At 40.0% G+C, this 14,340-nt stretch overlaps 1 protein-coding gene across 1 annotated transcript in view; it reads right to left on the reverse strand.

Moving 5' to 3' along the window:
• Positions 1–12,701, reverse strand: part of col18a1a (collagen type XVIII alpha 1 chain a) — a 107,256-nt gene extending 94,555 nt beyond the window's left edge. The window contains exons 1-2 of the mRNA XM_036569829.1: positions 12,601–12,701; positions 12,442–12,515 (exon numbers count right to left, since the gene is read on the reverse strand). Of these exons, the coding sequence (XP_036425722.1) occupies positions 12,442–12,515; positions 12,601–12,611 (85 nt within the window). The 5' untranslated portion in view covers positions 12,612–12,701. The remainder of the gene's footprint in view (positions 1–12,441; positions 12,516–12,600) is intronic.
• Between the last annotated feature and the right edge of the window lie 1,639 nt (positions 12,702–14,340).

Genomic DNA, 14,340 nt, shown 5'->3' on the forward strand with positions numbered 1-14,340 from the left:
TTTGTCATGCTCAGAGGATTTTCAGGATAAACAACCAGAGGATTTTCGGGATAATCTGTTTATTTATCATCATCACACATATTTAATGCAAAGGAGATAAACTATCTCTTGGCAGGATGCTACTTTTATTGTAATGTACAATATTGTGGAAAAAAACAGCTACTAAGTACATGTTTTGTTTGTATGTGTCAGGAATAAAAGTGAAAACATATATTTAACAGAAAATTACTCAGAAGCCTCAACAATGTAATATAATATCAATATTTATTGTGTCCCCTCTTTATTACAGCTTCCATTCTTTTCAGGAAACCTATTTTCAGTTTCTCAAAGAAATCTGCAGGAACATTTTTTATACTTCCAAAGTTCAGTCTCAGAAGTTGTTTGCATTTTCGCTTCTCACAATCCAAATAATCCACATTCAATAATGTTGAAGTCTGGACTGTTGGGCAGTCAGTTCATTTTTCTGAGAACATCAGCAACTTGATTTGCAGATTTTATTCTTTTTTGTCTATTTCCTTTTCTCAGTAGGAGCTTCAATACAGCTGCACATCCTTTCAGACTCATAGCGTTGCGTTGTCTTCTCACAGTGGAGGAATGGACAGAAACACCTGGATGTTTTCAGATCTGAAGCAGCTCTCAAAGACGAACGCCTTAAGTGCAGTTTATCTGATGGGGACAGGTTTGGTGGTCTAGCAGGTCTTGCATGGTTGTTAGGAGTCCCATTTTCTCTATATCTTGGAATAATTTTTTGAACTCCAGTTTGAAACTTTTGTTTTTTCACTTATCTGCCTTTGACTTTTCCATTCCTTATGCAAGTGGATTGTCTTATCTCCTCAGAAAAAGGAGTAACTTGTACCTAATGGCCCTTTTGACAAGAAATAAATCAATGAATGGTGGTTTCTGACTTTTGCACACTACTCTACCTCTTGATCTTGATAGATAAGGAGTAATATTTGTTTTTAGTAACCACAAATAGGCCTCTCCATCCCAGGGGTATTTTGAGGTCCAAAGAATGCTCATTTATTGTAGATGATTCACAACAAAACATAAACAAAAAAAAAATGCTAGTACTGAAAGAGGCTTCTGCTAGCTTTTTCTGAGCTAGGATTGCTCCTACGCAAATTGCACGGACAGCACTGAACTCACTGGGAGAATGAACTGTCAGATCACTTCTCCCTCAAATGTTTAAACAATCCTACAGACAGCTTAAAGAATTAACTCACTGGTCAACTTTGTTAATGATGGATGTAAATGATTAGAGTCCAGATAGAATGGCACGAATGAGTCCATGCTAACTGGTCCCCTTTGACTTCCATTCATTTTTTGTCATGTTAGCCTGTTTTCTCATGTAAGAAGGGAGGGCCCTGTCCTTCTCTTTTGCAGGTTTCAATGTGTGGGACAATCCCCTCAGGCTTGCATCAGCCAAAAGAATAGAGCCATCCATTCTTTGTCTGAGCCCTGATTCATGGCCAAGACATTACCTGCTTCTGAGTGTTTGCCCACTTTCATGGTAATTGCCAAACTTTAAAATCTACCACCATTCCAAGCATACCTCCTCCAGGCATATTATAACTAGTCTCAACAAAGGCAACAGTGGTTTTATAATAATTAAATACCTCCAGTGGGATGTCTGCTTTAATATTGATGAAGACTTCTTAAGCTGTTTAAAAATTTGCCAAGACAGACGCCTATTTCCAGGTCAGGACCACGTTCATGTTAACCACAAACATCTGACTCACCTCTCCTGAAACCAGAGAGGCTAAGAGGGAGGAAACAGGCTGATATTTGCTTTTATCCCCACGTGCAGAAACATGCTTCTGGCCAATGTGCAGAACTCCACCAACACCTATGAAACATCCTTGAATGGGTGTTCAGTTCTTAAGACCTCCTATAGAAAAAAATTGTGTCACTGGGGGAAACAGTGCTTGCACCTGGCTATGGAGACTATTGAGGATGTAAAGTCTCTTCTGCTGACAAGCAAAATGCATGAACGGTACCTTCTCCCATATCCAACTCCAGCCCCCGTTGCCATAACTCTCAGGAGATCCAGAATGTGGTAAATCCGTTTTTTGTTCTCAAGCTTGCTGCTCTTGATGCTAATCTCTCTTGCCCAAGGGAAGCACGCCTTTCACACCCCTGCGGTGTGAGATTTGTAAGGGCATGAAACAAGAGAACTGTCTATGGAGGCAGTTGCTGGTGAAAAGAAGACGAATGGGAGGAATGCAAAGATCTCCTAAAAAGCCAATGCACCTTGAAAGGCCATCATGAAACAGGATAAGGCAGACATGGAGCAGCAAGTTTGAGCCCAAAACTTCAAAACCCTCACTAACTGTTATCAAGCAAGCCTCAATTCCAACCTATAATAGGATTGGACTGGTGGAATCAGTATTGGTCTTCAGAGATATTCCAGACCTACTGGATGCATCAACTTACTGGCACTTGCCCTTAGAGTCTTATGTGTCGTAGAGTGGTGGTCATTCAAATCCCATTTTCATTCAAGAGAATAAAGCCACCGGGATAGATTTCGTGGGAGGCCGTATCTGGTTTCATCCAGGCCTGCGTTCACCAGACTGTTACTCGGCCCGTGTAAGCGCTCCTTAAACTGGGAGGGGGGCTGAAGTGCCAGAGTAGGGGATCTTATTTCCCACATAGAGGCCCAACAATGCTTTGTGTCCTGCAAATCTGCACCTGGTGGCCATGGAAACCACTTTTGAGACCCATTCTGCCACTGGCAGGCCTTACCGACTGCTGATTGTAGAAATGACCTGATTCAAGTTCCAGAATCAAAGCCAGTCATCTTTACATATTATAGCAGTCTAGTGCCCAATCTAGAGATATGAGACTAATGTATTACAACACAAAAGATATATAATGATGATATATGCAGCGCATGGTAGTTTTGCAACATATCAGACAATGAATGAAACTGTCAGAACATGACACATCTACACCGTGCAAAATTCATAGCCTTCCCGTTCAGACGTTTAATTGCAGGCAAGACCAGACAGAACATAAATGTTTTGTATAGAACAACATACCTGTGATGTAGGACAATTATTCAAAACCAATGCAGATGCCAAGTGATTGAAGAGAGCAGTAAGTCAATCATTAAATCATTCTAAAGTGTCCCTAATCATCATTTATCATCATGTCTGCAATCAGACTGAAGATTATCTTTAATGGTTTAATGGAGGCATCTGCTATCTGATGTGATGTTCTGGATTGGTATCGGCACTGATGCTGACTCTATCAAACGGATCAAGTATCAGCCAGACATAAACGATTTACTATCAATATTGTTTCATAGATACAGTCGCACTAAAATGGATGAGTGTCATCCAAAACCTGACTCACATCATTAATGATCACAGATTTCTTTATTTATAGAGATAAAATAAGTGTTTCTATGCTAACGTGACATGCACCATCTATTTCTCTACAAAGCTCCACAGATGTCAAAATAAAAGCCCCTCTTAAAAAAAGCATTACATGGTTTGTAAGACTAAAAACCCTGTGCAAGAGGGCTTTTCTAATTCTGATGTGCTTCACTCCAGCTTTGTCAGCTAACTGCTATTTCTGACTAGAGGTGTTTTAAGTTTTTGAATTGTCTATCAAATATCATCTCAAAAAAAAACTGTTCATTCTATAACAAGAAAAATGTTTCATTTTGAAAACTGTACAGAAAAAAACAATTATTCTTATTGCTGTTATCTGTTTTTGTACTATTGCGTAATTGCTTTTGTTTATTTTAGTTTTTAATAAAACCTAATAAAAATACTACAAAATCATGAAAAAAAAATTTAAAACATAATTATTTCAAAGCAAGTTGCAATAAAATTCTACCAAATCTGGCAACCCTGATCTAGCTCTGGACAGCAAAGAGTGGTGGCAGAAAGCAGAAACAGCATCTTTTTAACCATCGTCTTAAACATGAAAACTTTTTGGTGAACTTTGGCTTTAGCCGATATCCTCAGTTCATGTATCGGAATCAGCCTCACTAAAGAAATTTGGGATCGATGTATCCCTGATTATGAGAACCATAAACACCCCTTTCTTGCAGAAAGAAAGGAATCAAAACTAAAAGCTTTCTCCAGTAATCAAGTTCCAGGTTCACGCTGCTATCATGAACAACAGCTGCAAATAACAACTCAATCTCACACAACAGCAGCTGGAAAAACAAGGCGCTATCATATCCATTGAGCCACCACTGTGATCGCCCTTTTTTTTCTTAACTGAAAGAAATACGCTCTGTCCAGCAGACCATAAATGTCACAAAGTTCACACAGGAATTCCTCAGTGCCTCACCTCTCTCAGTTGTCTTTGGTGTCTTTTATCCTACGGTGTATTTTCAAGGCACTCTAGGTGTGTACATAGCCTCGTGGCCTGTCATTTGTCAAATAGTGCTATACAGGTAAACTGTTGTTGAGATCATAGGAAAAGGGAGTAAGTAAGTGATGGTTTCACCCTGGACAGGAAGTGTTCAGCAGCAGTGAGAGGGCACTCAGTGTCCTATTAGCCCTGGTGATGGCTGAGTGCACATTCTAAAGGCTATTACAAGTCCTCCTTTCATGCTGCTAGAGCAGTAATTATAGTTTTCCTATTGTTTTTTGGCACTATGCTCTAGTGCTGGGCTCAGCGTGAGAGAGAGAGACAGAGAGAGAGAGAGAGAGACAGAGAGAGAGAGAGCACCCCAGACAGCGAGAACAGACGGTATATGAAAAAATACAAACAGCAGCTGTAAGTGCTTCGTACCTCCCACTGGAAAGGAAGAGGACATGCATCAGCAAATTCAGATCAAAAGGTGCCAGTGAATGTGTTGATACAGGACAGTCTGAAAGTTTGGTAGATCCTTTTGAAGAATGTAAATGTTGAGGCAATGGATTGAGCCGCACAATTCAGAGTTAAGCCCTGCATTCTCTTGCTTGGAAAAGACCTGTATCTCGAAGAGTAAAGATGACACACTTTTGGGTAATGGTGATTTTACGGTTCTGAACTGAAATGAGAGGCTGTTGAGGACCACTGACATACAGGGTAAACAATGTGCAGCTGGTTTCTTTTGAATGAGGCGGTAACAGGGGTACAACAGCTGATAGCACATCCTGCCTCATAAACAGCAAAGCAAACACTGTGATCTTCTGGAGGCACAGGATCCTTTCCAAATCGGTGACCCAGTTGGGAAACCATGACTGTTTGGCCTGCAATTCTCCTCTTCATGTGTCCTCTATGGTATTTATGACAGTAGGTGTACATGTTACCATTTTATAGGTTGGCTTAGGTTAACGCTGCTGTGCAGATGATTACAGATGATGAAAATACTGTGGTTCGCCTGATATTTTCACAAGGAGCATGACCTCAAACTAGTTCACATCTGGTAGGCAGAGGGCTTTCGATCATTAATTGATATAATCTTTATGAGCCTGTAAATGAGTAGTTTCATGTAACATTGCATTTGCCATGAGTATTTGAGTAGTGTTATCTGACATGATCACTGAACACTGCCTTTTATGTTAGTGTGTCTACATTGAGATAAAAGTTACTGCTCAAAATAAAACCTCCTTTGTAGCTGGTTTAATGGCATGTCATCTTTATTAAGCACTGTCAGCCATTCACTAAAGGCCCAAACCATGGAAAATCAAAATTCATTCACTTTCGGTCGAAATTCATGTCATGAAAAACAACACATTGAAATAGCAGTTTAGCACCGCCCATTCACGCTGAAGTTGTAAGGAGGTTTCAGCCCAGACTGCTTTTTGAACAAGGCTCAATACAGGGCAGTCAGTCAGAACAAAGGTCATTTACATATATCAGTCTAAAAGGCACAGTAACATAGAAAAGATAGAAAAAGAGACGCTGGAAAACGATCAAAAAATGAATAATGAATAATCTATTAGCTTTATATAACATAGATAGATAGATAGATAGATAGATAGATAGATAGGTTGGTAGTGCCTAAAGTATTTGCTTGGCATTTTCCTTCTATGACTAAACATTGCTAATGTCTATTAGCCTACATTGATTTTTTTTTTTTTGTAATATTGAGAAAAAAGTGACAGCAGTGAAGTGACCTGCCTTGACAGCAGGTCTAATGGCATGCTGCCTTTATTTAGCACTGCCAGCTATTCATTAAAGGACATCATGGAAATTTTTTCTTGCTTTTTTGAAATAAAAGAGTTAGGAGTAGAAAAACAGCCCAATTTGAATATGTTGTTTTTATGATGTCATGAAAACCCAAAACATTTACATCGTAAAGTATCCCCGCCCAATCATGCTGTTATAAGAAATGTTTCAGCCCATACTGCTTTTTGAATGAAGCACAATATAGGGCCGTCTATCAGAACAGAGCTTATTTCTAATAGTTAAAGGGAGGTTGGAATATGGTCATGTAAAAATTAATAATAACTGCTTTTGGTACATAAAACCATGCCGATGTTACAAGTCAACCTCAGAGAGAAAATAAAATACAAGAAAGAATGTAGGATATGAGCTTTTTAAGGCTATTATAATTAACCAGGCTAACTTAACTGTTCTCTAGGTATGCTAAAGCTTCAGCCTGGAGGCCCTCAAGCACAACAAAGAGATTATCTTGTCATGGCAAAGTTTTGGGGATCCAAAAGTTTTCCACAAATTTATTTTTATGTAAAACATTTGTTCATTTTCACAAATATGTAATTTTGTACAAATTGCTAACGTAATGCATAACGTTATTACCAAAATGCCCGCATGCTCATACTTGCAGACCGCTATATAGGAGTCATAAATTTAAAACAGAAGCAGGTGAGGGAAATGCAGCTCCAGGGCTGAGCTTCTTCACAGCTTGCAGCCTGCAGACAGAATGTAACCCACCCATAACCCATCATGCTAAACTACAGTCATTACCCATGTGAACTTTTACCTATGTACCTTTTTTCATCTCTACAAAAACTGCAAGACTCTAAACCCACACGCTCTTGGCTAAGCACATATCCTCTTCTCTGTCACTGAATGTTTGCAATGCCTCTGTCCATTAAGTAAAGCTGTGAACACCTTACAGACAGAGTGCACTGCTCTGTGATCAACTGCTAAACGCAGCTCTTTCACAGTCAGCTCCCATTCATCAGTGGGCTGCAGTCCCCACCCTAGGATCATTTCAGCAGGTTGGATCAAGTTTCATACCAAAGCACAGGAACATTCAGCTCTGGCCATCCATCACTTGCCTTTGCTACTCTAAAAAACTACTCTACATCAATCTTATGTTTACTGTAAGAGACATCTCTTCAGCCAAAACAACACAGTGCGCAGCAGGACGGTGTATGCCAGCTGCTAAACTTAATCACAGCATCTTTTGATCCGAGACCTCCACCTGACTGTGTTTGGTCCACATGTCTCATGGTCACCTGCGTCACAGCATAAAGCAGGCCCAAATTCTTTTTAATGTACTTACGACATCGTGTTCTGCAGTAGCTCGATTTATTTAATTCTTTTGTCAATTGATGTATACTAGCAGCTTTACGAGACATATTATTTTTGAAAAAGAAGACATAAAGGGCTATGCCCTGGGTCAAGGAACTTTATACGTGCTGACCAAAAGCAACATGGAAATGACATAATCATAACGTTATGCAACATCTGACCTTTGCACTGTAGGTGTTCCTAATGTTTATAAAAAGCAGTCGCTTGTTATGCCAGTTCACAGTCGGAGCAGACAGCATGGGGCAGGACAACATGTCAGGTCTGATGTCTCAGACAAGTTTAAAAAGAGGAAAGAGTCCAGGTGGATCAGATTAAGAAATCAAAGCACGGTATGACATCTGTGGATCTACTTAGGTTACATATTTAGCTGAAGAAGTGTTTTACACTGTGCCTCATCATCTCTTCTAAAGCTTTGAACTTTGAGCTCAAAAATACAGTACTCATCAAATATTGGAGTCGGAAAAACTGACTTGAAAGTGGGTGGCTTCAGCTTGGTCCATACGTTTGTTTTGTGCATCAGATGGGACGTTTCATAACAAGCCGTGTCTATATATGCCATAAAACAGTATACAACAGGGACAGTTGTAAGAGTGGGGGGTCATTTCCAACCAGACTTTAACAATTAGAGGAACTGGCTGTAAATCCTGTGGAATATCTGAAAAGCACTAGCATCAATAGTGACAAAAGCACATGCTGTCTCGGGTTTAAACGCATGTCCAGAGGCTTTGAGCTGCTGGGGTTCTCCACACTGAGGCCTCTCTAGTGAAGTGGGTTAAGTATGGCTCATTTTGTTTTCAAGAGGTAGCTTCTATAGGGGTGTCAGTGTGAAAAGGAGGAGCAGGTTCAAGCGAATGTGCGTTTCACGTCCCTAAATCAGCAGTTCTCGGCCGTGGTAGAGGGCCCCCCATTCCAGTCGGCCAGGGCTCTGAGGGGGGTAAAGAAAAAGAAAACTTCAGCCATCGCTAAATCTGTTTATTGACTGGAAAATCCACGGATTACTGACGCCACGGGAACTGCTGAGCCAGAACAGAGGTTAAGCACGGCCCTCTCCCTGCTTTTCACGCAAGTCAACTCAGCCATTGACCTAAAGGAACTCCACTATGGGCAAAAAAGCAGAGACTGCATACAAAGAGCACGCCCAAACGCTCAGATTCGCTGATCTTCTGCTTTAGAGATAGATTGAAAAGTATAAGGCACCTCTACATTAAAAAATTCAGTGTGTTGTTTCCACTAAAATTTAAGAGCAAGTTGAGGCAGTCAGAATGTGTGCTTGTCTTCAAAGCAGTTTCTCAAGTCGCATCATGTTTAATCCACACCCTTAAAAACTTTCCTCAACAAGCAATCCCTTACAGTAACTCATTTCATCAAAGTCCAAACTCAACATACCGTGCACGAGTTCTGTGATTTAGTTTTTTGCTCTGTAAAAAGTGGCCACATTCAATTAAATTGTAATTCTGCAAGGCTGAATTTTAATTATAATTAAAAATGAATAAACTTGACATTCATATAATGAGAAAAGGATGGTGTTAAAATAAAGAGATTAAATACTCAGAGATGTTGTAGGTCAGCAAAGGTTAAAAATATCCAACAGCGGAGGGCTATCTTCATCAATTAGATAGCCCACCAGCTGTATCAGACAGATTGGATATCACAAGAGTAACGCAGATGTTTTGAGGTGTCAGAGGAGACAACTGCAGGGAGAGCTTTTAATGAGGCAGCAGATGTCTGTGGAGTAGCTCCCTGATCCACTTATCCTGAATTCATTTTCTCGATTTACTATTAATAGCAGCAACTGAGAGGTATGTGAAATAATTTTGACATTTTAGACTAGTGATTTTTCAAACCTCCATATATTTCAGTTGTTGAGATATAAACAAAGTAATTCAGAGTAGTTTAATGTGAAATGGTGCATTGTAGAGAAACGTAGCGACAGTGGTGGTGGTAGGACCCAATATCTCTACAGCACAAATGTGCCAGTTTAATTAACTGTCAAAAATGACCAGTCAACCTACAAATCTTGAATTTCTCAATTTTTAATGTAATATTGACATTATGGTAAAATAGTGGTAAAGCTGAAAAATAGGTTGTCTTTGGGGACTATTTTGCCATACAACTCCCTGCATGCACCTCTTCACCATGAATGGATTTTAAATAGTCTATTTTAGGCCATAACGTGTCCCAAAATTATTGTAAAAGAATGTCTCAGGCACCAGGCATTCATAACCATTCATGTAATAACTTGTGTGATGACTGTGATGTTGCTTTTAAGAGCAATAAACTCTTCAGACATCTGGTTCCTATCATCACCACTGTGATCTTACATCTTAACCATTTGTTTACATCTTAACCACTTAATTATGCAGAAACGTTGGAAAAAATAAACTCTCATTTAACAGCCCCCTCCACTTACATTCAATTTTGTCAGTCTACTTAGGTTGCATTACCTTTTAGTTCTTTCAGCTTTTTAAAACATGGGCTGAATGATTCTGACCATGAAGCTGAAAACACAGTCATATGATCTAATAGGAAACCAGCCAGCTTACAAATGTGTCAAAAAGTAGACCAAGTTTAGTGAAGCAAATATTCAAAAAATCTAAAAGGGGAAAAAATCTGTACTCATGGATTGCAACTGTTTAGGATTTAGGCTCACCTTTGCCTATTTATCCTTCCTTTTTGTTAAAGACATAACTCCTAAAGACAGTGATCCATCAGTGCAAATTTCCTCTCCTTTTAAATATTTGAGTGTGGATTTCTTCTCCTTTTTTATTTTAAGGAAATACAGTCAGAATTAAAAAGCAAGCAAAAGAAGCAGAAAAGCGAGGAGAATGAAGAAGTTTGATGGTGTGCAGAAACAAACACTGTTGGATAAGAGAGGATTGTTAGTGGTGTACACGCAGCTCTCAACAGGACCTTCCTGCCTCCTAGCGCTCAAGCATCCACATGTGGCAGGTGGGGGCCCTTGTTTGCTGTGATTTTTAATGCATCGTCTCATTCAGCTATTAAACGTGCCAGCGGGGTGTCCCCTTACAGCTGTTCTCCTGCGGGTCTGCTCCACTGCCTTGGGCTACATGCGCTCAAAGAGGGGGAACTGAGCGCATGACAAAAGGAATTCTCCACAAGGCCGGGGGAGAAGGCAGAGATTCGGACCCCAGCAGCCACAGTACAATGCCCCTCTCTTATGCATTTAGCTTTGCTATGACTGGGAGCACTGTCAGTCACACTGGAGAACATTATGTCTTTTCCAGATATATTTTCTTAGAAGATTCATCCTTTTTGAGAAAGCGGTCTGGATAAGAGAGGCTTGCCACTGACATGTTTCATACAACAATTAAAAATGCCTCAGCTGAGTTACTGACATTGCTAGTGTTATGCCTATTGTATTAAACTGTGTAAAAGTCCTGGGAGATATCAATCAACCACTATCCTGCTGTGGTTCTTTAAAGCCTTCACAAGCCTCCTCAATTGTAGTAACAGGTATGATAGGTTTTAAAGTAAAAGCGCAGACAGTGTACAATCAAATAAAAAATGAAAGGCATCCTACTAACCAGCAATCAGCTGGATGCATATTAAGATGCCTTTCCCTGTTATCTAGAGTTGGCCCTCCCACAGATATTTCTCACTAGCTGCATGTGGAATGTACCAGTCTTTCCTATCAAAACCACATAGCTATTCACATTAGGGACATGTTAGGCTCAATTAATCTCATCCATAGACTCAGCAGAGCACAATATCTTTCCCTCTCTCATCCTAACCACTTCTTCAACTGCAGCGCCAATGAACTTCATCTAGCAAGTGCCCGTTTTGTACATTTTTGTCAATATAAAGTGAAGGTAGCCACTCTGATCACTGTCAATCAAATATTTATAAGGGCTTCTCAGTTTCTCTCAGCCTCATACATGACACCTGTACAACCAACAGACAGACCTTCAGCCAAATTAAATGCAGACTTGCAACAAGAGTTGTAGGTTAATAATTCACACTGGAAGAAGTCAGTCCTTACTGAAGAGCATTTTTCATAGTCTCCTGAATGTGGCTGTTTAACTCTAGGAATACTGAGCAGGTTATGCCCACTATACCTATGCCTATGCCCACTCTTCATACCATTGATAAAAACACAGAATGAATAAAAGCTGAAAGATGTCAAACTTATCAACATAACTAAAAACAAGTTGCGTGGGAGACTGGTAGACCAGACCCCCCTTTCCTTCTTTACAAAGCTAGGTATGCCATAAACTGAAACTGACCCTATAAAATGTAACACGTGGGACTAAGCAGTCGGCTCTTAAAATCAGCACCCTAACTGATTTAATTATTGTTGATGTCCAAAAAATAAACAAATATCTCCAACTTTACAGGGGGAGACGAAAACATTCTTTACTTTAAAGCAATGGTATTCTATGACCAAGAGAGTGGCCATTCTCAAATGTCCGGCAGTGTTGGCTGGGATTCTCAGTTTAATGCACTTGCTCTCACAGCAACATCCCAGCAGGTCTAAATGCAACTTGGAAAAACAACCAATCAAATATTTCAATGATATGTACAAGCGCTTTTGAAGAATAAATGAACGCCACGTCCACAACCTACAGTCAGTGTGCAATAAATACCAATGACTACCATCTAAGGAAAAACTACAGCATTTAATGCTTAAACATCAAGTCCACTGTTCTTTGTGCACAACTGCAAAACTGCAAAAGTACTTTAGACCTATAGACCTGATCAGACTTCCACAGCTCCCAGCTTGGGGGACTTTCAGTAACCTTGGCAAGTGAATAAACAACTCTGAGAGTCACGAGAAGGTTCTTGACTGACTAAAACTTTTTTTGGCTGCGTTTCTAATCTAACCTCGTACCAAGCACGGCATTTCAGCGGTTAGCTGTAAGACAGCATGTGTGAGATTCTCGTCCCTCACAAATAAATAAACAAATAAACGAATGAATAAAGCGGCACGTGCAGCAAAACTCCTGTAAGCGTGGCGCCAGGTGCCGGCCTTACCTGGCCACTGCGCCGCGGCTGACCACAGCGAGATCCACGCGCAGAGAAGCAGCGGCTCCAGCCACGAGAGACACCTGCAACGAGGAGGGACACGGTGGGCTCGAGCTGTCGCCGGTGAAACAAACTGCAATGCAAAACTTTATAAAGTGCGCGCGTTACCTTCTTTCCATCTCGGTCTCGCCACCGGCTCCGTTCCTGAAGCAGCGCGGAGCGTGCCGGTTCAGAGCAGCTGATGCGCGCGCGCCGGGACTCGTGTGAGGAGAGAGAGAGTGAGGAGAGGAAGAGGCTGAGCCAGGCCAGAGTCCCTCCCCGGGTCCTAACGAGGGACAGATCGATGCTATCTAGTACACTCCTCACCCCCACCCCACCCCCCTACTCCTTGGACCCCCCCCCCAAAAGTCTTTGCATGCAGTACGAGTCTGACTTCGTGAAAGAGGTGCTTACATAAGCGGAGGATAGAACAACACAAATAATAAGCAAATAAACATTAATAAATACCCTACAACACACTGCCATAAAGAGTATCACCACTTCTGTTTATATGCTGAGTTTGTTATATCGGGGAAAAACATAAAAAGTGCATTTATATAGTATAAAATGTGCCATAACTTTTGCACAGGACACATTTTATGCTTTTCCCCCAATCTGTCAGAAGCAAAAAAAGTCAGAAGGTAAACTGTAGCTGTGTATTAAAATGTGCAGGAGTGTGTTCTCTGTAGAGGGTGTGTTAACTATTTTTACTACATTTCACCAAGGAGTCCAAACTTTGCATACAACTGTACTTAAACGTATCTCTGCAAAAAACAATTCGAGGGTTCTATAGTACCAAAAAAGATTCTAGGGCTTGTAACAATAATAGAACCCTTTTTGGTGCTATAGATTCTCTATAATAAGTATTCAGTGTTGTAGAGAAGAATCACTTAACCATGCAAAGAACCATTTGTGCATTCACAGCTCTATACAACCATCACCTTTATTAAAGAAGACTTTTTAAGAGTGTAGTAGTACCAAAGAAACAGCTCAAGAAACTCTTTCAGTAATGTAGAACTGCAATGGAACTTAGGTGCTCCAGCAGTATAGACAGTTTGTTGGGCTGCATTCTTCTCTTTTTCAGACATTCTCTGTCTAAAATAAAACAATAAACCTCAAAATTCTGAGGTCCTACCAATTGCAAAGTCCGGATTTCTGTCACCAACTTAAAGAAATGAAAGAGAAAAAAGGAAATTAGAAACAAATTTTTTTGACTAAAATATTAATTGAGCAAAAAAAATAGTCCCCTTTCCCCATAAATATGCTTCAATAACAGTATTATTGAATTGAACATGCTCAAAAACATACAAATCTGCCAACATTGTACTTGACTATATGTATACTAGGTAATAAGTGTAACTAGTTATTAGCTACCTCTGTGTATCACATATCAATACATTTATATCCAGGATGTACAGAATATTTACCACAACATAAATAAGATGGGATGTAACTGTCACAGGTGCCGTTCAAGGATTTAAAGGAAGAGAGAAGCAGATGCTGCTGTATGTTATACATACAATAACACCAATATGTCCAAAAGGAATGTGACAACAGAGTGTGTGTATGAGTATAATAAGTTTCACATTTTATTTTACACCTGAAGGACCCCAGAAAGAGAAGAACAGCATGTGATAAACTTCTAGTTTCAATGTTGCTGATAGATGCTGGGTGTACTGAGAAATCAGTCACTGACGTATGCCAAAGAAGAACCATTTTTTGGTTCCTTTTTAATGAATTGTTCTTCAGATAACCATTTTTGTGAGTGGGATGTGTGAGTGTGAACCTTTTTAAGTTTTAAGAATTTTAAAAGAATGTAATATTTCTAGGAAGAACCCTTCGTAAAGAATCTTTATTTTACGTGAGGGT

This window comes from Colossoma macropomum, unplaced genomic scaffold (assembly GCF_904425465.1).
Source record: "Colossoma macropomum unplaced genomic scaffold, Colossoma_macropomum, whole genome shotgun sequence".
NCBI lineage: Eukaryota > Metazoa > Chordata > Actinopteri > Characiformes > Serrasalmidae > Colossoma > Colossoma macropomum.